Source organism: Lissotriton vulgaris, chromosome 2_1 (genome assembly GCF_964263255.1).
Source record: "Lissotriton vulgaris chromosome 2_1, aLisVul1.2, whole genome shotgun sequence".
Classification (NCBI taxonomy): domain Eukaryota; kingdom Metazoa; phylum Chordata; class Amphibia; order Caudata; family Salamandridae; genus Lissotriton; species Lissotriton vulgaris.
This window is the reverse complement of record NC_141687.1, coordinates 182,133,235-182,155,802: the sequence shown is the minus strand read 5'-3', so window position 1 is coordinate 182,155,802 and position 22,568 is coordinate 182,133,235. Positions and strand designations below refer to the sequence as shown.

At 43.9% G+C, this 22,568-nt stretch overlaps 1 protein-coding gene across 1 annotated transcript in view; it reads right to left on the bottom strand.

Moving 5' to 3' along the window:
- Nucleotides 1-22,568, bottom strand: part of BAZ1B (bromodomain adjacent to zinc finger domain 1B) — a 260,841-nt gene that overhangs the window by 217,406 nt on the left and 20,867 nt on the right. The window contains exons 2-7 of the mRNA XM_086954030.1: nucleotides 19,825-19,941; nucleotides 13,592-13,736; nucleotides 13,230-13,446; nucleotides 11,746-11,867; nucleotides 10,616-10,813; nucleotides 7,780-9,733 (exon numbers count right to left, since the gene is read on the bottom strand). Coding sequence (XP_086810156.1) covers nucleotides 7,780-9,733; nucleotides 10,616-10,813; nucleotides 11,746-11,867; nucleotides 13,230-13,446; nucleotides 13,592-13,736; nucleotides 19,825-19,941 — 2,753 coding nt within the window. The remainder of the gene's footprint in view (nucleotides 1-7,779; nucleotides 9,734-10,615; nucleotides 10,814-11,745; nucleotides 11,868-13,229; nucleotides 13,447-13,591; nucleotides 13,737-19,824; nucleotides 19,942-22,568) is intronic.

Sequence of the window (22,568 nt, the reverse complement as noted above, 5' to 3'; positions counted from 1 at the left end):
GGGGGGAAAGAAAGTCCTACAACTGGACTTTTGAAAGAGGGCTCCTTAAAGGACGAAAATTATGTGAAGAGAATGAGAATTTGGATTAGTCAATTTTGGGAGATTAACAGAGGTTCAACCTCAGCTGGCATGGTCTGGGATGCCTTTAAGGCTGGCGTTAGGGGGGAAACCCTCTGCTACACGCTACAAAGGACTAAGAAGGAGAAAGAGGAAATGGATAAAAAAAATAAGGGATTTAACGGACTTGGAAGATCGCCTAATACTAGCCATCACTAAGCAAGACCTATTGGAAGATATACTGCTAAATATAGAGCTGAATAAAGCAGATGCAAGTGAAAGTATAGTTAGGAGAACTGTAGCTAACTACTTAGCTAAAAGGGAGAAAAGCTAGGAGTATAATGAGAGAATTGGACACCTCCTTGCGATTCGGACTAGGCAGAACTTAGCTGCAGGGGAAATAAAGGAAATAAAGAACGAGGCAGGAGTAGTAGTAAATAAGGTAGCAGATATACAGGAGGTGTTTAGGAAGTTTTACACCAAACTTTATGCACGGACTCTAAATAATACAGAACTGGAGATCACAGAATGTTTGAAAGATATAATACATGTAGAGCTACAAGATGAGGAGAAGGGGAAACTAGATCTCATTTACAGCACAAGAAGTACAGGGAGCGGTGAACAACCTCCCCGTCGGGAAAGCTACAGGCCCAGATCAAATCCCAGCAGAGTTCTATAAAATCTTTTGGGATATACTGGGGAAGGATATGCATGAAACTCTTATTCAGGCACAGACAGGAAAATCAATTCCACTTTCCTGGGGAGGGGCTGATATAATTGTGATATTAAAGAAAAATAAACCCCCGCTAGAACCTGGATCTTACCGCCCGATAACGCTTATGAACGCGGATGCCAAAATTTATTCTAAAACACTTGCACAAAGATTAAGTAAGATTATAGAGCACTTGGTCAGTACATCACAGCACGGGTTTATCCCAGGGAAGGGGACCACACAGCATACGAGGCAGATGAACACTATTCTAGATGCCATGGGAGTTGCAGGGGACCCTGTCGCAGGGGTGTGGAATTTAATGAAATATGTCCTTGTCCATGGGACAAGTAGCTTCATAAATCTACTTGTCCTGTAACAAAATCCACTTGTCCCTTTGGTGCCACGTAGTGTGCCGTAAAATAATGGCAGGAATCTCATTATAGAAGAGCTCTGATAATAGCCTCTCTGGTTAACGTCAGGCTAATACTATAGAAGGATTTGACTTTTGAGGTTTTTCACCAGCTCTTCTCTAATCTTTTCCCATACTGAGAAAGGTTGGAAATTTACCACTGGCAACAGCAGAAGTAAAGTTTCTTCCAGGGCTGGGAAAAATGGGGTTGGAGAAAAAGTGAACTTGTGAACACTCAATAGATTACCACTGGGGCACATTCATCTTTGCTCATGCTAAAATGCAATTCACAAATATTTTCTAGGATTACGGTTTCCTGGCCTACTTACGGTAATTCATGTGAATTCATGAAAAACGTAAATCTGCATTAATATAAGGACATATATCATGGGTGCACTTTTGTTACTTTCTTTAACGTTTGAGCCCCTAATTCAATCTGAGTTAACCAAGACCTTTTGTTTTTATTAAAATGCTTTCTCTTCCTATCTATCAGCTGGCTTCATTCTGTGTGACAGCATTTTGCTCTTTTACAAAGTAGTTTTGTTCAGTGCTAGGAATTTCTATGGCAATGTGGCCTTTATGAGCACAAATACTGGCTGTCTAGTAAGAACGCGCTGGCAAACAGCACCACGCCTACCTGACAATCCCCAGGTAGAGAAAGGAGCATAGAGCAGGCCAAGTGAGTAACCAGAAAATTAAAATATTCCCCACTTTGATCCAAAGCTCTTATGCCACCAAGCAAGCGAATAAAATCATTGGAATCCTCTCTAGAATTGCTTTGCCTCTTCCATATAAGCATCTATCCATTCATCCTTTCACCCACTGATATCTAGCATTTCACCTTTACATTGTCATCCATTCATCTATTACCCTTTCACCAATATGTTCGTCCATCTGTTGATTCGTCAGTCCATCCGGTCATCCATATCCAAACCTACCATCCATCTCCAACCTTACCATTCCAGCCATCCGTCCATCCTTTCGCTCATCCATCTATCCACCATCCCTTTCACTTTTCCATTCATCCTTTTACTCATCCATCCACCCTTCCACTAATCCATCCTTCCACTCATCCATCCATTTATCCTTTACACTTATCCATCCTTTCGCTCCCTAATCCATACACTATGCAACCCATCCATCCATCCATCCACCTTTTCCTTCTTTATAACATCCTTTGTCCATCCACCATCCCCGTCACTCAACCATCCCTGTCACTCATTCATCCATCCATTTAGCCAGCCACACTTGCACTCACTCATCTTTTCACCCGCACATCTACCCATCCACCCTTTCACTCACACCCACCCTTTCACATTAATTATGAGCCTTTGTCTATCGAGCTGCAGACAGAAGAGGCCCATCAAGAGCTCCATCTCTACAGTAGCTGCTAAAGTGGGGCGTTCACTAAGCCACTGTTCAAACCTATCCTTCCATCTCCAAACCTATCGATCAAACTCGTCCATCCTGCCTGCCTTTCACTCATCCATCCTTTTGCTCATCTATCCATCCTTTCACCCCACACAGCCTCCTTTTCACTCATATTAATCCACCCTTTCACTCATCCCTCCATCCATCCTTTCACTCATCCATCCATCCTTCTTTTCACTCCATCCATCCATCCTCCTTTTCACTTGTATATCCTTCCACCCTTTCACTTCCTCCATTTGTTTTCTCTCATCCATCCACCCTTTCGCCTCATCCATCTTCTGTTTCGCTCATATATCCATCCACCCTTTCATTTATTTCCCTCCATCCACCTTTACACTCAACTATCCACCCATCCATCCATCAACCCTTCCACCCAGCCACCCAACCAGCCACCTACCCACCCACTATGTCATCCACCCATCCATCCATCCATCCACCCACCCAGCCATCCATTCATCTACTCTCTCACCCATTAATCCACCGATTCATTCAGCCATCCACTTTCGCCCCATCCATCCCTTCATTCACCCTTGCACTTATCCATTCATTCTTTCATGCATTCATCATTTCACTCATTCATCCATGCATCTATCCATCCACCCTTTTACTCCACCCATTCATCCATGCACCTATCGATCCAGCCTTTCACTCATTCATCCATGCATCTATCCATCCACCCTTTCAATCATTAATTTATGTATCTATCATCCCCTCTTTCACTTATTCACCCATGCATCTATACATCCACCCTCTCACTGATTCATCCATGCATCTATCCATCCACCCTTTCACTCATTCATCCATGCATCTATTCATTCACCCTATCACTCTCTCACCCTGTCACCCACCCCTTTTAAATCCATTATGGGCTTTTGTGTGCGGACCTGCAGACTGAAGAGGCCCATGAAGAACTCCACAGCTGCTGTAGTTGCTACGGCAGTGTGTTCAAAATGCCCCTGGGGCATGCACAAAGTGAGATGAGGGCCTAGTGCAAGGATAGAAATGGGGGTGGCCTTAGGCCTGCATGAAAGCCTCATGGAGAAATGTATGAGCTTCAATGTAAGCCCTGGATGACGTAAGATATGAGAGGCCATGGGGAGCGAGTAAGGGCTGTCAGAGGGCGGTGGAGGGTGGTGGGGTGGGATTAGCAGGTTTAGGCACCAGGTGAAACATAAGGTGTACAGGAAAAGCAAAATTGGAGATGTACAGGAAAGGCAAAATGCAATGAAGGGGGTGCACGAGCTGCATGGGAAGGGAAAGCAGAGTGAGTTGAAGATGTACAGGGATCTTGGCGCTGTATGCGGCCCAAGAGTGGAGCAGAGATTAAAAGGCAGGGGTCATACAGTTCAGGTCAGAGCAAGGGGCCAAGAGGCAGATAAAAGCAGCCTCTTACATGCCAGTGCTACGAGTGTTCTGGAGCTGCAGAAGCACGATGTTTTTGGCGCTGGCTGCAACTTTGAGTTCTGCTTTATCATGTTGTTGTTCTGTGCTGGGGAAATTAAAGTGCAGGCCCCAGCTTTTGCATTGACCCTTACACTGCCATTAAACTGCTCAGAGCTACTTAACATGGCTGTGACCAACAGGGTTGAACAGCATTGTATCGGATTACAGATAAGACTGTCTACTTGTCCTTTGGACAAAATACAAAATAAAACCTCTTGCCCTCCTTAGAAATCTTGATGTCTCGGGCGTCGGGAGATGGGAATTCCCCACCCCTGCTGTCGCGGCCGTATTTCTGGACGCGGAGAACGCCTTCGACAGGGTCTCCTGGAAATACCTATGGGAAGTAATGAATTGGTTTGGGGTGGGAAAAGGATATATTAAGGCAATCCAGGCACTGTACACAGAACCTACTGCTAGAATAAGAATCAACAAAGTATATACTGGCCCAGTGCAGATAAAGCGTGGCACAAGGCAGGGATGCCCTGCATCCCCGCTGCTCTTCGCCCTGTATATCGATCCTATTTTGCGCAGACTGGAAAATAATTGTATGATCTTTCCAATTAGGCTACATGGTATTAGCTATAAAGTATTCGCATACGCGGATGATGTGGCCATCATCACAAATAATCCAGATATAGCGCTCCCAGAGATAGAGAGGGAAGCAGCAAGCTTTGGAGTAATCTCAGGATACCGAATTAATAGAGAGAAAACTCAAATAGTACAGAATAGCTGCATGACATATCAAGACAACAGAGTTGTTGATGAAGCAACATATTTAGGAATAGAAGTCACTGCAGATTTAGAGAGCCTGGTAGAGATTAATATGAGACCACTAGTAACTAAAGTAAAGGAAAATACAGAAAGGATACACAAACTACATCTGACTTTGATGGGTCGTATAAACGTGATCAAAATGACTACCTTCCCAAAATTCTTGTACTTGTTTAGAGCTATCCCACTCCTCTTTGATCATCTTTGGTTTAACAAAATAGAAGCAATACTAAACAAATTTATTTGGGCACATGGTAAGACCAGGAGAGCATATTGACACCTTACACTACCAAGGGAAAAGGGGGGTTGGGCAGCACCTGATTTTCGGTTTTACTATTGGGCCGTAGCCATGCAGTATTTCCAGGGACTAATTGGGAGTGGCGGCACAGAGCAAGGAGATGATACACAGGGATTCACCAACGTTTATACTGCACTATTGGGAGGCGGGGCTGAAAACGGATTTCTGAACACAATTGACTTCAGTTATTTTAAACATACCAGGTTCAAAACTTTAAAAGCTGCTTACAGCATCTGGAAGGTGATCCAAAAGAAAATAGGCTTAGGAAGACACAAAAGCTATACACGGCTGTACACGAATAGATCTCTACCTGGAGATATCTTTAGGGACATGGTGATGAGGGACTGGGACAATAAAGGGATCAAGAAGATTGGGAACCTTATGAACCAACAGGGGGGAATCCTACAGTTCCATGAGATCCAAAGTAAATACACGGTAACAAACAATAGCTTTTTTAAATATCTGCAGATCAGAAGTTATCTGTCAAATAAACAGGGAGGAGCATTGGGTTTTGGTACTTGTCGTATAATGGACTATATAGAGGGCAGCACTCACTGTACAATCCGATATTTATACGCAGAACTGTGTACATACAAATCCAACGACAGGTAGAAATATGTCAGGAAGTGGGCGGAAAAAGTGGGTTTACAGCCAGGATTCCAGCTGTCCCTAGATCTAGGTGGAACGGTTTTATGTTCTGCCAACTTACAGTCACAGCACTATAAGACCCTGTACTCGCTCTATCATACCCCAGCTAGAATTGCACAATAGGGAGGCAACACAGGAATAACAGGTCCACGATGTGATTCAGCGAATGCAGACATTATTCACATGTTTTCGCAATGCCCACAATTGTATTCTCTAAAAAAAGAGATTGAGAAATGTATTGATGTATCGCTGGGACTCAAAATTAAGCTTTCAGATGACTTATTACTGTTGGGGGTATCGGTAGGAACAGAGGATGCTCCTTTGGAGTTTATGTTTACGGTGACCGCAGTTTATCGTATTTGCATAGCAACATCATGGCTTGATAGGGTCCCACCAACCTTTCAAACGTGGATTGCTCGGTTATTGTCAACTTATAACTTAGAAAAAGCAATATATGATAGAAAGGGAAAAAGAGGTAGATCTCTGGGTAGGAAGATTTGGTACCCAGTGGCAAACTGGAAAAACGGACTGATAAACCGGGAAGGGATGTCTGTTGCCAGGGCCTATACAGCTGATGACACGGGTTGAAAAGTACGCAAATTGTTTATCTTATTATTGTTTTAATCCTTTGTTGTATCAGGAATTCATTTATAATTACCTGCAAATAATGGTATCAGTATTGTAATGATTTAAACTGTATAGGTGTGCTGTAACATTTATTGGTTTATTACTTGCGAAAAATGTTATAAACATTTCTTACAAAAAAAAAAAAAAAAGAACTGAAAATACAGCTCAGGGCTCAGCAGATCCATACATATCCTTTCAGGTCACAAACGCGATACATCAACTATGCCTCTGAAGCAGAACATAATAAGCACTTAATTCCATACGTCCACAAGAAAGCTTTAAAAAACGATTGCAAAGAACAACCCACCACAGGCCCTGGATGAAAGGCAGAAATATGCAACCACAATAGGATTAACTTTCAACAAGCTAATCCTTCCAAAGCAAAAACTCTCACTCCTAGAGTAAGCTAATAAACAGATGGTCTAAATTAGCCATGCTAAATAGATACTGCTAAAGCAAGTGGAGACAGCAAACAACATCAACTGGAGGCAAGAACCATAGCAGATAGCAGAGAAATAAAGCAGAGAGGTATATTTTATTAAACAGTCCTGATGTTCCAACAAATCTAGAGATCTTCCAGAACAGCCACTCCTGCCAGGTCGCTGCTTATGCAAGGATTGGCACTTTCAACGTCCTAGACACTGGACCTAATGCAAATTGCCCTAAACAACCAAAATCGCTGGGTTTTATTTGGCTGTATTTTTTAATTAATACAGTGTCTGGGACACACTAATATGATTAAACCTCATTTCCCATTAAATATTAAACATTAAAAATGTATTAACTGACAATTCTGTATCGAGATACTTCAATAGGTTTACGTTTCATTTATACCTATCCAGGAAACTGGCTCACCCTTATTGGACTAAGTTGTTTAGTACTGATTGGCCCACCAAGGAGTTTATTGGAGTAATGACGTCCAGGCAGCAGGACTTGGTGAACATGTGCATGTTTCACAAAGGTACTCTGCATATGTCTGGGAGTGGGAACCCTGTGCACAGTGCAGCTGTTGCCAACATGCTTTTGGGGGAAATGTGCCTTTACCCCATCTCCCACTGAACAAACACTGCCGAAGGTCCTACAACTATTTTAACGCTGTATATTGCTAAGTACCAAGGATTGGCAGCCTGGCAAAGGGCAATTTATTTAAGTATGTGAATGCATGAAAGATTTAAAGATAAGTAAACTTTGATATTCTTTCAACGCATCCACAAACTGTTAGTCTGGTAGGCCAATGCCCTCCAAATGCCCAAATGCAGATTACCAGTAGGATTATTCTGAAGAAACAATCTTGTTCGAAATATCGCTAAAATCAGTACACTTGTATCACATGCTGGCTCAGCTCAATGAATTACCCACCTCACCCGTCACCAAAAAACTCACCTTTAAGTAACCGATCCTGTTCTTCCTTCTCTTTTTTAGCCTGAATTGCAAGAAGCCGTCGATTCTTAACAGCACTGATCATATCTTCAGTATCTATAAATAACTGCTGTTCTGTCTTGAACTCATTCTTTACTACTTTTTCATCTGGCTCCTTTTTCTTGGCCTCAGATCTAACTCCTTTCTCTTCCGCCTCTATTTTGTTTACCTCCATCTTCACTACCTTCTCCACCTCCTTGACTTCAGTGTTCATTTCTTGCTCTTCCCCTTCCTTTGCTTCTGCTTTTCTCCCTTTGTCTTCTGGTGCTTTCTTCTGAACTTCAGCTGTCACACCTTTTTCCTCCTCTTCCTTTTCTACTTTGGTTACCTCACCATTGGTCTCCTTCACATTGTCCTTGCTTTTGGCTTCCCTTCGCTTCAGCCGCTCTGCCCGCTTTTTTTCTTTCTCTTCCTTCACTAAGGCCATACGCTCTTTCCAGAGCTCAGCAGAGTGCTGCTGCTTAGCATCTACATGGTCTTGCACAGAATAAGTCATTAAGATGCGGTGACACAAAGCAGCCATGATATGCAACTTTTCCTCAACAGTAAGTTCAAAGAACTCTGAGGTCTCCAACTTGTCAAGAAACTCATCTTCCACTTCGTTGTCTTCAAATCCAGCAGAGTCCTTACTTTCCTCAGCATTATCCCCCGGGGAAGAACCATCACTCTCTTCTAATACATCAGACTTGCGAAGACAGAGTCGAACAAGTTCAGAAACTGAATGGAGTGTAAGAGGTATTTCAGACACTTTCATTCCCAACTCTGCATAATCCTCAGCAATTTCATCCTGCAGCAACGTCTGAAGCAGTATCAACAGCACACGATTCAAGTAAAGAAAGCCACCTTTCTCCGCAGTCAAAGCTTCCATTAGGGAGACTGAGGTGACTGGATACTGACCATCTGGCATTAGTAACCCAGAATAGCAGCTGAGAAACTCCACTACCATAGCCACATCTCCAAAAAGCGTGTTGGGCAGCCCCTCAGGGGTATCCACAAGCTTGAACATTGGTAGGCTCTTGCCAGACAGCTCCTGGTCCTCATACCTGCGCTGCTTTTCTAGCTTCTCCTGCATCTCCTTCTCTTTACGCTCCTTAACCTTCTCCCGCATTTTTTCTTTTAATTGATTGCGCTTTTCCTGGAGGTATTCCTTCCGCTGATCCTCAGTCATGGAAGCCAATTTCTTTTTGTATTCTATCTGCTCATATTTCTTCTGCACCAAGATCTTCAGATCTTCTGGGAGGCGGGCACGGTCATCACTGGAAAGTAGCCGCACTGCCTTGGTGATGTTGCATGACAGCGAGGCCTTCCGATCCTCCCGGTCCTTGTTGTCTCTGTAATAAGCAATAAGGTGGAGTGCAGTAGGAGAAAAGTGCTTCTGTGGTTTGGAGACCTTTGGGACCACAGCTGTACTCTTTGGAGGCCGGGACACCTTTGGTGAGCCCTTAGCCATGTCCAGTAGAGTAATTTGTTTCATCTTGGGATTTTTCAAAACTTTTTTGGGAGACTTTGGCTTTCCGGATGATTTCTGCCCATTTAATGCTTTTATTTTTTCCTTTTTCACCTTTTTCTTGGGCAAGACCACTCCGGTCAGGGAACACTTCTTGGAAACTGGTAATTGAGAGTTTAGCTTGGAGGGAGACACTACTCTCATCACATCCTCCAGCTCTTCCCCAGGAGTATTTAAATCATCTCCATTATTGGTTTTTAATGGGGTTACTACAGATTTATTCAAATGCACATGGCACCAAAGTGTCGGACTCATCGGAGTGGTCAAAGGAGGTTTCTTCCGCTTCTTTTCCTTTATATTTTTATCACCATCTTTTTTTACTTTAATTTTCTTGGCTTGCTTTTTCTCAGGAGAGTCAGATTGCTTTCTTTTTTTGGTAGAAGAGTTTGGCGGGGAATTCAACGTCATGTACTAGAAAAGAAAACAAGCCAATTAGCTTTGTACTTGGGTTTTACACAAAAAACTTCAGATATTAGCCAAGAAAGCCTCAAAATATTGTACTTGCATTGCAGAACTTACAGTTCAACCCCAAAGAGTAGAAAATTATTAAAAGCAGAAGCCTACTTGCCATACAGAATTTTGAGTTTAATATGCTTTGTTTGCAAACAATCTAGTGGCATGTAATGACTAGCTTCTGAACATAACATGCTCAACATATCAATGGTGTAAATACTGTACTTAATCCAATATATTACAAGGAGTCTGAATATTATATGATTAAAAGAGCGATACAGTGAAAGGAAGGGTGCAACCATACAGTCAAACAATTACCTTTGTTCTTTAGTGAAATAAAAAATATGACAGGTGGGGAATAAATAATGAAAGAAACGATGCAGTACTTTCCGAATAATGAAGGTTAGCATGACTCATGCTTGAATTAACAACCTAATATAGCAAAATAGGGCAGTACAGTGAGGTGGGGGGCTTGTTTCTTGCAGTGTGATCTCAGATGATAGACTGGGACAGATGAGCTAATGTTTCCAACGGAACTGGATGAAAGTAGGCCATTAAGACTAAGAAAAGTCGAGCGTGGTAGTAAGGTACAACACTGAAGTGGCAAGTTGAAGTGCAGCCAAACCGAATGATTATTATTTTTTTAAATCGTTCATTTAACAATCAGAGCAGTAATTTGCGTGAAAACCAAGATAGAATCATGCAGCATAAATCACTTACAATGGCAAAGGTACAAATGAATTAGTCGCATTGAGACAACAACCATACATTTTGTCACCGACTGATTCTTAATGGCACCATAAGTTAGCAATAAGAGTACTAAGAAGTTAATAGTTGTACCTTGTGAGGATCTAAAAGGAAGTCGCTGAACTTGCTGGGGAGGGCATACTTCTTCACTAAATCATCCTCTACGACCCAAGGGGCATTTTCACCCATACCGATCCGCACAGCATAATGACGGATAAAGTATCGTACAATTTCTTTGTTAGGTGGACGCTCAGAGCGAAAGAGACTGTCAACCGGCACACAGCTGATGATCTAGAATGGGACAAACAGCAAAATTAAAGCAGCAAATAGCTGGATTTATGCCTGAATAGAAATTCTTGCTGTGGTTACTTATTTAAAACCACCACTACTTGTATAGTTACCGTACTACATTTCGTTCTTATAAAGGCAGCACAAAAAGTGAGGAGTGGAATTCTTGACTTCCTTAGCCAATGGCAAACATTCCAATCCATCACATTTAAATTAGTCTATGCCATTACAGACCACTCCCTCCCAGACTTCACACTAGCACCCCTTAAGGGCATTCGACATGCCACAGCATGCCTCACTCCAGATCAGAAGAAATATTAATGCAACTCCATTGGCTCCCTTCCCAAACCGCATTTTTTTTAATGGTTTGCAAACCCATAATGATCAGCACCCATGCTTATCCTGCTGACAAACTCACCATCAATGGCTGTTCCCGTGAGCTTCCCCCCGCCCCATCTTCATTCCATCTGTAATGGTTCAGCGCTGGGACGCTCACGGGCAGCTATGCGCTTTAGAAATCCGGTAACATTAACATTAACATTTGCAGCACAGCCACCACCAGACTGAAGTGTGCCCCCTCCCCCACAACTATATTGGAAACAGGCGAGAGAGAGGAACAGCATCAGATCAGCCCAAAACGAATTACTGCATACTACAACTTAAACCTGTTGGAAAGAGTACATAACCCACTCAAACTGACTCGGCGGCTTCTATCCTGCATCTCAGGAAAATTGCGATACAATCAGGACAATGCCATGCTCACCATCATACAAGATTCACCCAAATGCTTGAAATACACAGAAAGATCGTTCTTTCGTAAGTACAATCTTGTAATGTTGATTTTTTCAACCCACTGAAAGAGGTAATAGAGGGGCATCAGCAATGCCAGGCGGGATTCTAGCTGTGCAATGTCCATGCCCTTCTAATCTCCTCACCTTATCTTCGTTCTCTAGCTTGACATCGTATTTATGGGGAAGAAATTTAGGTGGGGCCCATTTCTTCTCCTCTTTTTTGAAAGTAACAGGAAGTTTCCGGGGGGAACGACGAGCTCGATCACCTGAAGAAAAAAAAAGTAAATGTTACAGTAGGTCCTGCCAGAGGTAGTTTAAAAAAACTAAAGAACACAAATGGCAGGGTCTCTGCTCTAATTTAGATGAGTAGAACAAGTATTTCCTACAATAAGAGGTCAACCAATAGGAAAGCAAATTCCTTCCGAGCCTTTATCATCAAGCGCTTTAACTTTAGTCCAAGAAAATGTTCCATTCATAATAAAGAAGGGCAATTAAAATGTACCCCCATGGGTAACATTTAGTACAAGAAAATTGCCTAAAGACCTTAGTCATGTGCGGCACACTACTCAAGGGAGTACACAAGTTACAAATTAATTTTTCTGTGCACCAATTTATTTAACAACTTAACGAATAGACTGCTCAAACTCTAAACAGTACAGAAAAGGGATTTAGTCAAGTTAGCCAATTGTAGACAGCTCAAAATTTTATTTAAATACGTTATTTATAAATTATGCAAGTAGGTATTAGGAAGTACCAGAACCCCATTTACGAAACAATTAGTAACTTCTTTCTGAAGCACTGTTAATTAACTGAAATTACGTTCACTTAAGAAGGTCATGACTGGGTACCAAACCGTAGAAGTTTTGCTCGAGTGAAAGTGCTTTTCCAAACTACATTTCCAGAGGCAGATATCTTTAGACAGTATGTATTTCATTGTAAACGAAAAGTTTAATTTAAAAAACACTTTGAATAAAACCGGTCTCGTGCTCTCAAATAGCTTACTCCATGGTCCAATAATAATGGTGGAATTATGCTCAAAGCGTGGCACTGCAGCTGACCATAATGATATTAAGATGGTGCAGCATGTCCGTACTGGCAGAGAGAACAATGATTAGCTTAGTCATGGAACCGCTGAAATAATGGCCATCAAGCCCTTCACGGCGGGTTGCCAGTCATTATATGTAGCTGTATAGCAATAAAAACAGACACCCAAGTCTAGATCATAAAAAGCCTATTGCGCATACATTAAAAAGTGGTAGAGAAAAGCAACCCCCCCCCCCCCCCCGAGTAGAATGTTAAGATTCACATACTCTACAAAGTTCATAACGCTAAGGTGTTAAAGCTTGCAGATTAAACCAGGATTTAGTGCCTTAGGTCATTTTGCTATTAAACAATTCAGAAATCTGAGCAAAAGCTGAAATGGACAATTTCGAATTCATTAGTTAGAGCAATTTACTCCAGCTGTTTAGCAACCAGTCTCTTTAGGATCTTTATTAGAAGAAAAGAGCTGGGAATAGTGGACTCAGTCCAGAAGATCTTCTTGTTTATCTTCATTTATAGATCCGACTTAAGACACTACATTCCAAAGTAAATCCTGCCCTCCCAGAAAGTGAAGAGCCACAACATACTAAGGCGATCCCTCAGGCTCTCCCGTATACCACTCTCATCTTCTTTCAGTAATGGCTCCTTGATATGGTTGTCCAGAACCACTTGATTAGTGTTTTCCTTGTCACTGGAAGGGGAATCACAGACCCCATCTGCCTTTTTCTCAGAAGACTCCTGGTCTACATCTTCCAGAGGATAGACTTTCACAATCTTCACCCGCATGTATTTCTCTTTGCCAACCTAAAAAAATGCACAAATGTGTATTTACCACACACTGACCGACCAGGGAAACCGCACAAGTCTTTAGCCCCAAAAGACATCAACTCCACCCTTTAAACAGTAATGGGAGACCTCTTCCCACAGATATCAGGAAACAGGCTCTTACCTCAAAGTCGCATTCCTCATCCACAGCATACTTCGTCATGATCTCCAAGTAGACTTGGTCAACCAGTTTATCCAATGAGACAGTATTGTGATGAATGATTTCCAACACTGGTTTCTCAAACCATGACTGGAACTCTTCTTTCAAACTGTGCAGAAAACCAAAGCAGAATCAAATAAAATACATCCCAGTAACAGCGGTAGCTTGAACAAAATAAATGAATTGTACTGTTCACACTGAAACCATCAAGAGTCAAGTCTCAAACTCTCAGTCTTCAACTCATGGTAAGCTGGGTAATTCAAGATCAAACTAATGGATCTATTAACATAGAAGCCAATCATGAGACTATCAGGGAAGCACCATGCAGACCCTCCAGTGTGTTATGGTGCGCTTATGGAATGCTCAGCTACTCAACCTGCATCAAGTACAACCACCTGTATTTCAGGAAAAAGGGAGAAAAACTGTTTTGAAAGAGCTTTCATAGCTTTGCCCAGCATCAGTTACTGAAAAATAGTTTTTTGGACATGTTCTACTAAACAGATGCCCCTAATGGATACCATTTCAGCAACCGTATCAAATATGAAGAACATAATTCTTATGTATTTTATAAAGTGCAACAACCACATTAGATGGGTCTTCATGCAGTCAGTTACTACTCAGTGTTCCATGGCGAAGACTATGTTCTAAGAGAGTCCGAAAACCTGCCTATTTCCCCAGTTGTTTTGAGTGGTAAGGCTTGCTGTAGGGGATAAATATTTCATTAAAGGGCTCCTTTAACCAGAAAGTTTCTACCACCCCATTTTTAGGTCGAGCTGACGTAGCATTCATCCGAAAGCATGAATGCTGTCAGCAAGACAACTAATGTTATCCGTATTTGGGAAAGTGGACACCAAGTGTCACAAGCTTTTTCAGGCAGATTTGACCTCGTGGGCGCGCACGCCCAGCCGGCGCCGTGCACATCCCCTGCCTCTGATTCTCACCTAAACACGCAGTCAGGCACACACGCAGGCAGGCACACACACAGACGCAGGCACATACAAGCGCACGCACACACAGCCACACACGCACCCCCCCACCCCCACAGCCACGCATGCACCCCCACCACTCACGGGCGCGCGCGCACACACACAGATACAATCCCTCCCTCCCACTCACCGTTCTCCTTCTGCCTCGTTTTAAATTGTGCTTGAATACTGTTCTGAAGGTTTGCAGAACTGCAGGAAATCGAGCATTGTTCCGACACCCCTAGAACACTGACGAAGCCCCCGGGCACCCCTAACGCTGCGCCTCCTGTACAGTTAGAGCTGCGCGCGCTCTGCACCCAGCGGGAGCTCGCCCAGCCTTCAGCAGTTCTTGCAGTCACGCGCCCTCTAGTGTCCCGGTGTGGTAGAAAAGCTCACGCGGCCGCCTGAGCTTGGAGGCTGCTGGAGCGCGAGACGGGCGCGCGGGCAAAGAGTTGCTGGCGGAGCAAGGAGTTGTGCGGGGGGCACGCGGGCAGCCGGAGCATCGGGAGGACGCGCGGCTGGAACAACGGGGTGCAGGGGCGCCTCCCGCCGCCGCCGCCAGTCCGGCAGCAGCCATGGCGCGGGCGCTCGCTGCCATCCTCTGGACTTTGCTTGGACTTGTGACTGCGGTGCGGGAAGGCGAGACTTACACAGGTAAGGAGAGCTGTGGATGGGACAGATCTGGGTGCTGGGGGGCGGGCAGCCCCCTTGTTGTGATTTTGGTTGATGCTCTGTTGCAGCAGAGAACCGGTGACATGGGACGTCGTCTACCCCTGTACTGCCAACAGTGCCCCTGCAGTGCTAACTGTGCCTCTGCCAAGCTAAGGGGGGCACAGGATGCATCTGTAGTTTAAGGGTGAAAGTGTTCATGTAGAGGAGAGTGGCGTGGGTGAGCCCTTCCCTATCAGTGCATGCAACAGTGTGCGGACTTGGCAAACTCCTCACCTGTGACTCGGGAGCTCTCTGGCAGCAGGCGCCCTGGCACGGCACATGGTATCAGCAGCAACTTCAGGGTGGCGCCCAAGGCTGCCCCTTTCCTCGCCCGAAACTGCCCCCTGGTCTGTCTCAGGATTTCTGTGCTTCCATTCATGTGCCCTTTCAGCTTTTGTTGCAACTCCTGATGCTACCCTCTTCCCTATACCATGAGGGTGCCCTCACCACCATGCTGTATCACTCCCGTTGTATGTGCCCTCATGCCCAATGTGTCTGCCCTCATTCCTTCTCTGTCGGCTCGCCGCAGTTGCCCTGTCCTTTGCATCTGACCTCAGGTCTGTCTCCTGTGGGCATATCTGCGGTGTCTTTACCCGATATCTGCCCTTTCAGTTGTCCTATTCTCTGCTCCTCTACATAGCTTAGGATCTGTGTATTTTTGCGGTCAGGGGGTGGGGGCACCAAAGTCTGCATGGTTCGCACTGGGTGCACCCCATGCAACTCCCGCTCGGAGCCGATGTGCACTTTAAATGGGCAGGTACAGTTGGATACAGAGTTTCTGCACTTTACTTATGATGGGGGAGCACCTGCCCTTCTCAGCAGAGATGCAGGGGAATATTACCGTCACTTCGCAGTATCCCGCGGGTATTCTGGGACAGTGAGTACAAAACATGTTGCATTACCAATGCTATAGGTGTCACATTTGTGAAAGTTATAACTATTGGCATTGTAAATGACAAAGCTATTAATTACGTTATTTTAAAAAAAACACACAAATAAAAAAATGTGTCATTTACCATACCAATAGCTCAAACTTTCCTAATGCGAGACCTATTGCATTGCAAATGCTTGTTTCAGCTTGAATTTCAGAACTTCTGAAAACTTTTTGCTCAGTGAGATTGACCAGTGCACCACTCATCCTTAAAGGCAATGCATTTAATGGTAGGAATATCTCTGAAGGTATCCAACACTATGAAATAGATGTCAGCTAATGGACAATCGTATACTTCAAGCATAGGCTGAATCTTGAGCACAACATACAACAGGTTTATGTCCACATTTGAACTCAAATAATTGCACATACACTGTATCATCCACCTAAACACACATACATTGAAGGTAAAACTAAACAGTTGATGGATGTGAAGCTGGATGACAATAAAAGAGGTTGAACGATTAGACAAAAAAATCAGTCCACCAATGGTCTCCCATGAGCGCTCATTCCAAGATAGTCCGCTATTTTGCTCACCACAACCTTTGTCTCAGTTTTGGAAACTTTGCCTAGGTCTCAGGATCAGTGTCCAGATGAGGATCAATATTATGATCCTCCCAAGGATACCCTGCTTGTGTTTTATCTGGGATGTCTTATCGTCAACTATTGTTGACTGAGGAGACATATTACCAGCCTCAGACAAATGTGGCGAGTGAGGTTGTGGAGGTGTCGATTGTGGTACAAGTGAAGGAGGAACAGGAATGTGCAATGGACTGGTTGCAGCATCCTCTCTTTTCTTCACGGGTTGAACAGGAACGTTCAAAGCCTCCTCAAAACTCAACTGCTTCTTAGGAGTTTGATGTTTTGGTGGCTGTATCATAATTTTGTCCCAGGCTGAACTTGAAGTGTTTTTTGTTTCGGATCGAGCTTTTGGGTGAAATTGCTCGAGGATTGGCTCCAGTGGAGATTTGACCGTAAACAAAGCATTTTGGTAGAGGAAGCTTGGTCTTTACAGGAGGAAGGTTACATTCCAAAAGAAAAAGTCTTTTTCGGTGCCAAGACCAAAGAGTGAGAAATGTTGGTCTCGGATGGAAGGGTTATAGAGACCCCTGCTGTGGTACATACTTTAGAATTTGAGCCGGAGGGCAAGGGTTCAGAGTCATGTTTTCGGTGAACGCCATGGCTTGTGCCCAGTTTTCTCATTGGAAGCTGAGCATTTGGATTTCGGAGTTGGGGTATTAGTACCGATGGTATGTTTTTGTGCTGGCTGAAGAGTAGCCAAGTGCTCTGCTGATTGAGACTCTGTCATGAATGGAAAGGGATACTTGTGCCGCTGAAGCCTCTTCCTTCTCCAGTCGACCAAAGATGTCGGGGGCATCCTCCATTTGCTTGCAATGCATCTCTGGTCATCTAGCCCTTCAATATCGACGAGTCTTTTTATACTTAAAAAGACTTATAAGCCTCACAGGTGTCCTCACGGTGTTCGGGGAAGAGCCATAAGTTGCAAACGGGATGTAGGTCGGTGTGAGGGTATTTGGAAGGGCATTTTGGACTGAAACCGAATGGAGTGCGTTACATCAACAGGTCATTCTCCATTTCATTTGAAATAGAGAATTAGTGCCCAGGTGGGCATTGCCTGTAGGCCAAAGAGGAGTCAAAAACCAGCTACAAAGTGTAGTTTGACATTTATACTATATCAATCGAAACAATACAGTCAATACACACACATATATATATATATATATATATATATATATATATATATATATATATACACACACACACCCACCCATACATATATACACACACACACCCATACATATACATATATACACACACACCCATACATATACATATATACACACACAGGACCGAAAGAGTCGAACCAGGACTGCGAAATACTACATCGAAACAGTCTGAAGAAAAACAACAATCTGAAGATGGCGTTGATGACCATGCACAGTATTACCAAGAGAAGGAGTCACATAGCCTTGTGACTCGAAGAAAACTTAGAACAAAAATAACTTGTAATCATCGAGCCTAACACTAGATGGCAGACTTATGCAAAGCATGCGTATCTACAGCACTCATGCCTCAAACATATTGCTCTTATTCCAAACCCTTCCGATACAACCACCTTCAGGGGCGATTCAGACATTGCGGGGGGAGGTGAATAGGTTCATCTGGGCAGACAGGACACCTAGAATGCCACAAGATCAGGGGTATGAGGTACGCCTTAGTATCCCAAACCTCCACTATCAGGCGGCCCAGCTTCAGAACATTTTAGCACATTGGGGCACTGATAAAATTCTGACCTCCCGGGTTCTATCCACTGCTTACGGTATACCCTAGGCATGGGGAAACTTACCCTTGCACTTACCTCCAAGGAGGATACCTGACCTCCCGGTTTCTATCCACTGCTTACGGTATACCCTAGGCATGGGAAAACTTACCCTTGCACTTACCTCCAAGGAGGATACCTGACCTCCTGGGTTCTATCCACTGCTTATAGTATACCGTAGGCATGGGGAAACTCACCCTTGCACTTACCTCCAAGGAGGATACCTACAGCAACCTTTGGTGTCCCTTCATTGCCTTACTCCCAGTGGAATTTAGAGACTCGACCTTCAGATGGACCTCCCACTGAGGCCAGAAAGACAGTTATCCATGCACTCATCAGCAACAGACTCGCCTAAAGCAACGCACTCTACGCAGGTATCACAAAGAAACTCCTCAATTCACTACAGAACGTCAGAATACCGCAGCCAGATTGGTCCTTAACATCCAATGCTGCAAACACATCTCCGAACAACTGCAAGAACTCCACAAGCTCCCAGTCAACAAGAGTCACGTTCAAGCTCCTCACGCGTGCCTACAAAGCCCTTCACGATGGCGGACCAGAATACATGAACCGCCGCCTCTCATTCCACATATTCACAAGACACCTCCACCGAAATGACCCTTTCCACCATCCCTTGGAACCACAAGACCAGGGCCTGAGGAAGATCCTTCTACCTCGCAGCTAAAAACCTGGAACAACCTGCCTCTCCACCTCAGGCTATCCCCATCGCTGACCCAACTCAGGAAGGATCTCAAGACCTGGCTCTTTGACTAAAGATGATGTAAGGAGAAGGTGAAACAGGTGGTTTTATTTGCAGGGATAGTATATTTCTGGGGCATTAAGTCCTTTGGGCAAGTAGTATTTTGTTGTTGTTTTTTTTATTATTTGAAACCTCTAAAGATCTTTTAACGTTGTACCAGGCAAGTAAAGGCTGTTCTGCCTCTTTCAGCAATAATCAAACATTCACCATCCACTACTACAACCTGTAATGTAATAATATATAGAAAAAGTAGAAGTACAGGTAGGCCGGATGACAGCCTATATTGCTACAAGTGCTATGCTTAAGAGTGCAAGTAAAGCAGATAATGCTACCCTTACTATACCCATTTGATAATAAAGCATGATCTGTGCCGAAATGAAAGTTACCCCATGGTAAAATTTGTCAACAATCCAATTTATGGAGAGAAAAAGAAAATTGGCAGTGCTAAAATTACAAGATTTAAGACCGTCCCAAACTTCAAGCACTCACAGTTCAGATACTTCTTCCTCTTCCTCCCATGCTTCCTTGTGCGTGAGCTGACTGCTCCCTGTGCTCTTGCATGTCCAAACGCGCTGTCCATACTTCTCCAGACGGGCCTCATATTCTCTAATAAAGCAGCAGTTAAGGAAAATAAATCTGATTGTAATCTAAATACTAAGTCAATTTCTCCTACTTATTGGGAACACCTACTGCAGTCTTTACTTGGTTATCCAATCGCCTAAAAGAACACCCTGGAATAAGAATTAGCCGGGATTAATGATTTTTGTTTTGGACAGAAAAGAGGCTTCCAGTCTGCAATATCAATTGCATACGTTAGCTCTTCCAAGAATCATAATTTGTGTTAATAAGAACCTTAAAAGAACAGTCAGCACAACAAACAGAGCCCTAATATGCAGACATGGAGAATAATGATAACCGGTGATTCAATACGCCAACATGGGAAATAATGAGAACGGGTGATTTCAACACACTTTTAATATGTGGGTCGATAATAGCCCCAATCTTCAAGGGGGGGGGGGGGGGGGGTAGGGGGGAGGGGGGGATCTAAGAAACCAGCAAATTACAGGTTAATAGCGCTCATCGATTAGGAAGCCAAGTATTATGCCTGCTAGTAATGGAAGATTAATTGATTGGTCTAACATCAACAACCTGGTTTCCAGAAAGGCTAAGGTACCACAACCTGGTTTCCAGAAAGGCTAAGGTACCACCACCATCATCATGTTAACAGTAACAATTGCAGAGAAGTACAAACGTCTCAAGAAAAAAACTGCATCTCTGCTTTATAGACCTAAAGCATCTTTCGAACAAGGCAACCGAACCCTCCTGTGGCTGAAATTAAGACGATGGGGAATTCAAGAAAAAAAAATTAAGTGCTACTGACTCATATACTGACACGTGGATCCAAATCAAGATGGCAGATTGCACAAGATTGTCCAGGAGAATACCCACAGCGATGGGTCTTAAGCATGGGTGTGTTCTTGCTCCACACTGGTTTACATTTTTTATGCCAATCTATCCCCCCAGCTTGATCGGGTAAATTCCCAAGCACTGAGATTAGGCCCATTGACCATATCACATCTTTCATACGCGGACGATATTTTGCATTGCTGAGCCACAAGAGGGTGGGACTTCAAAGTAATTGAAAAAGTTGCTGTATTTGCAAAGACCAACAAATGGAAATCAACATAGCAAAGATAAAAGCAATATCAGTAGGGAATAGATCCAGTGCTTCTCTGAAAATCAAACTAGGAAATGCCAGTATAGAAGAGGTTAATAATTACAAATATTTAGGGATATACTTTGATAAAAATTTAATCTTACAGACACACAAGTAGTTCATGGTGCAGAAAAAATTAATGCCTTGATAAATGCCTTCTGTGCATTTGCGAAAGAACTGGAAGGACCCTCTTTTCAGCCATTACTAGCTATCAACGGAAAATTGTTTCCCACGCTAGCTTACGCAAGCATGGTGATGCACGGTAAAGATGCTCAAATCTTAGATACACTCTAAACAAATACTTATAAACTTATTTTTTGGGCTTCCCTGCAACGCTTCACCTGTGCTAATCCGCCTGGAATTTGGACTGACATCAGTGTTTAGTAAGAAGATATTATACTATCAAATCATGGCACAAAATTCGAAACAATCTGTCTAGAGCCTCTAGTCAGTGCTCTATGGCAGTCCCTGAGGAACTACCCAAATTCCAACAACAAGTATTTGTCGTCAGCACAGGAAACAAGCATTGGAAATGCAATAGGTCTCGCATTAGAAAAGTTGGAGTTATTGGTCTTGTAAATGACATTTTATTTATTTGTTGGTTTTTAAAATTGCTAAATTGATGGCTTTGTCATTTACAATGCCAATAGTTATAACTTTCGCGAATGTGACACCTATAGCATTTGGAATGCAACAGGTTTGTATTTACGTGACTTAGATGGCAGCTCTGGTCGTTAGGCCACATCTCTAGAGAGCAGGAGAGTGCAGCAGGGGAGAGAAGCACAGCAATGCAATAGGTCTCGCATTAGGAAAGTTTGAGCTATTGGTATTGTAAAGGACACATTTTTTATTTATGTGCTTGTTTTAAAAAATAGCGAATTAATAGCTTTGTTATTTACAATGCCAAAAGTTTTATCTTTCGCAAATGTGACACCTATTGTAACACAATATGTGTTGTGAGGGTGAGTGAGGGTGAGTGAGGGTGAGTGAGGGTGAGTGAGGGTGAGTGAGGGTGAGTGAGGGTGAGTGAGGGTGAGTGAGGGTGAGTGAGGGTGGGAGGGGTCGAGGGGGAGGGCGAGTGAGGGGGGAGTGAGGGGGAGTGGGGGGGAGTGAGGGGGGAGTGAGGGGGGAGTGAGGGGGGAGTGAGGGGGGAGTGAGGGGGAGTGAGGGGGAGTGAGGGGGAGTGAGGGGTTGAGGGTGAGTGAGGGGTTGAGGGTGAGTGAGGGTGAGGGTGAGGGGTTGAGTGAGGGTGGAGGTTGAGTGAGGGTGAGTGAGGGTGAGGGTGAGGGGTTGGGTGAGGGGTTGAGGGTGAGTGAGGGTGAGGGGTTGAGTGAGGGTGAGGGGTTGAGGGTGAGTGAGGGTGAGGGGTTGAGGGTGAGTGAGGGTGAGGGTTGAGGGTGAGTGAGGGTGAGGGGTTGAGGGTGAGTGAGGGTGAGGGTGAGGGGTTGAGTGAGGGTGAGGGGTTGAGGGTGAGTGAAGGTGAGGGGTTGAGTGAGGGATTGAGGGTGAGTGAGGG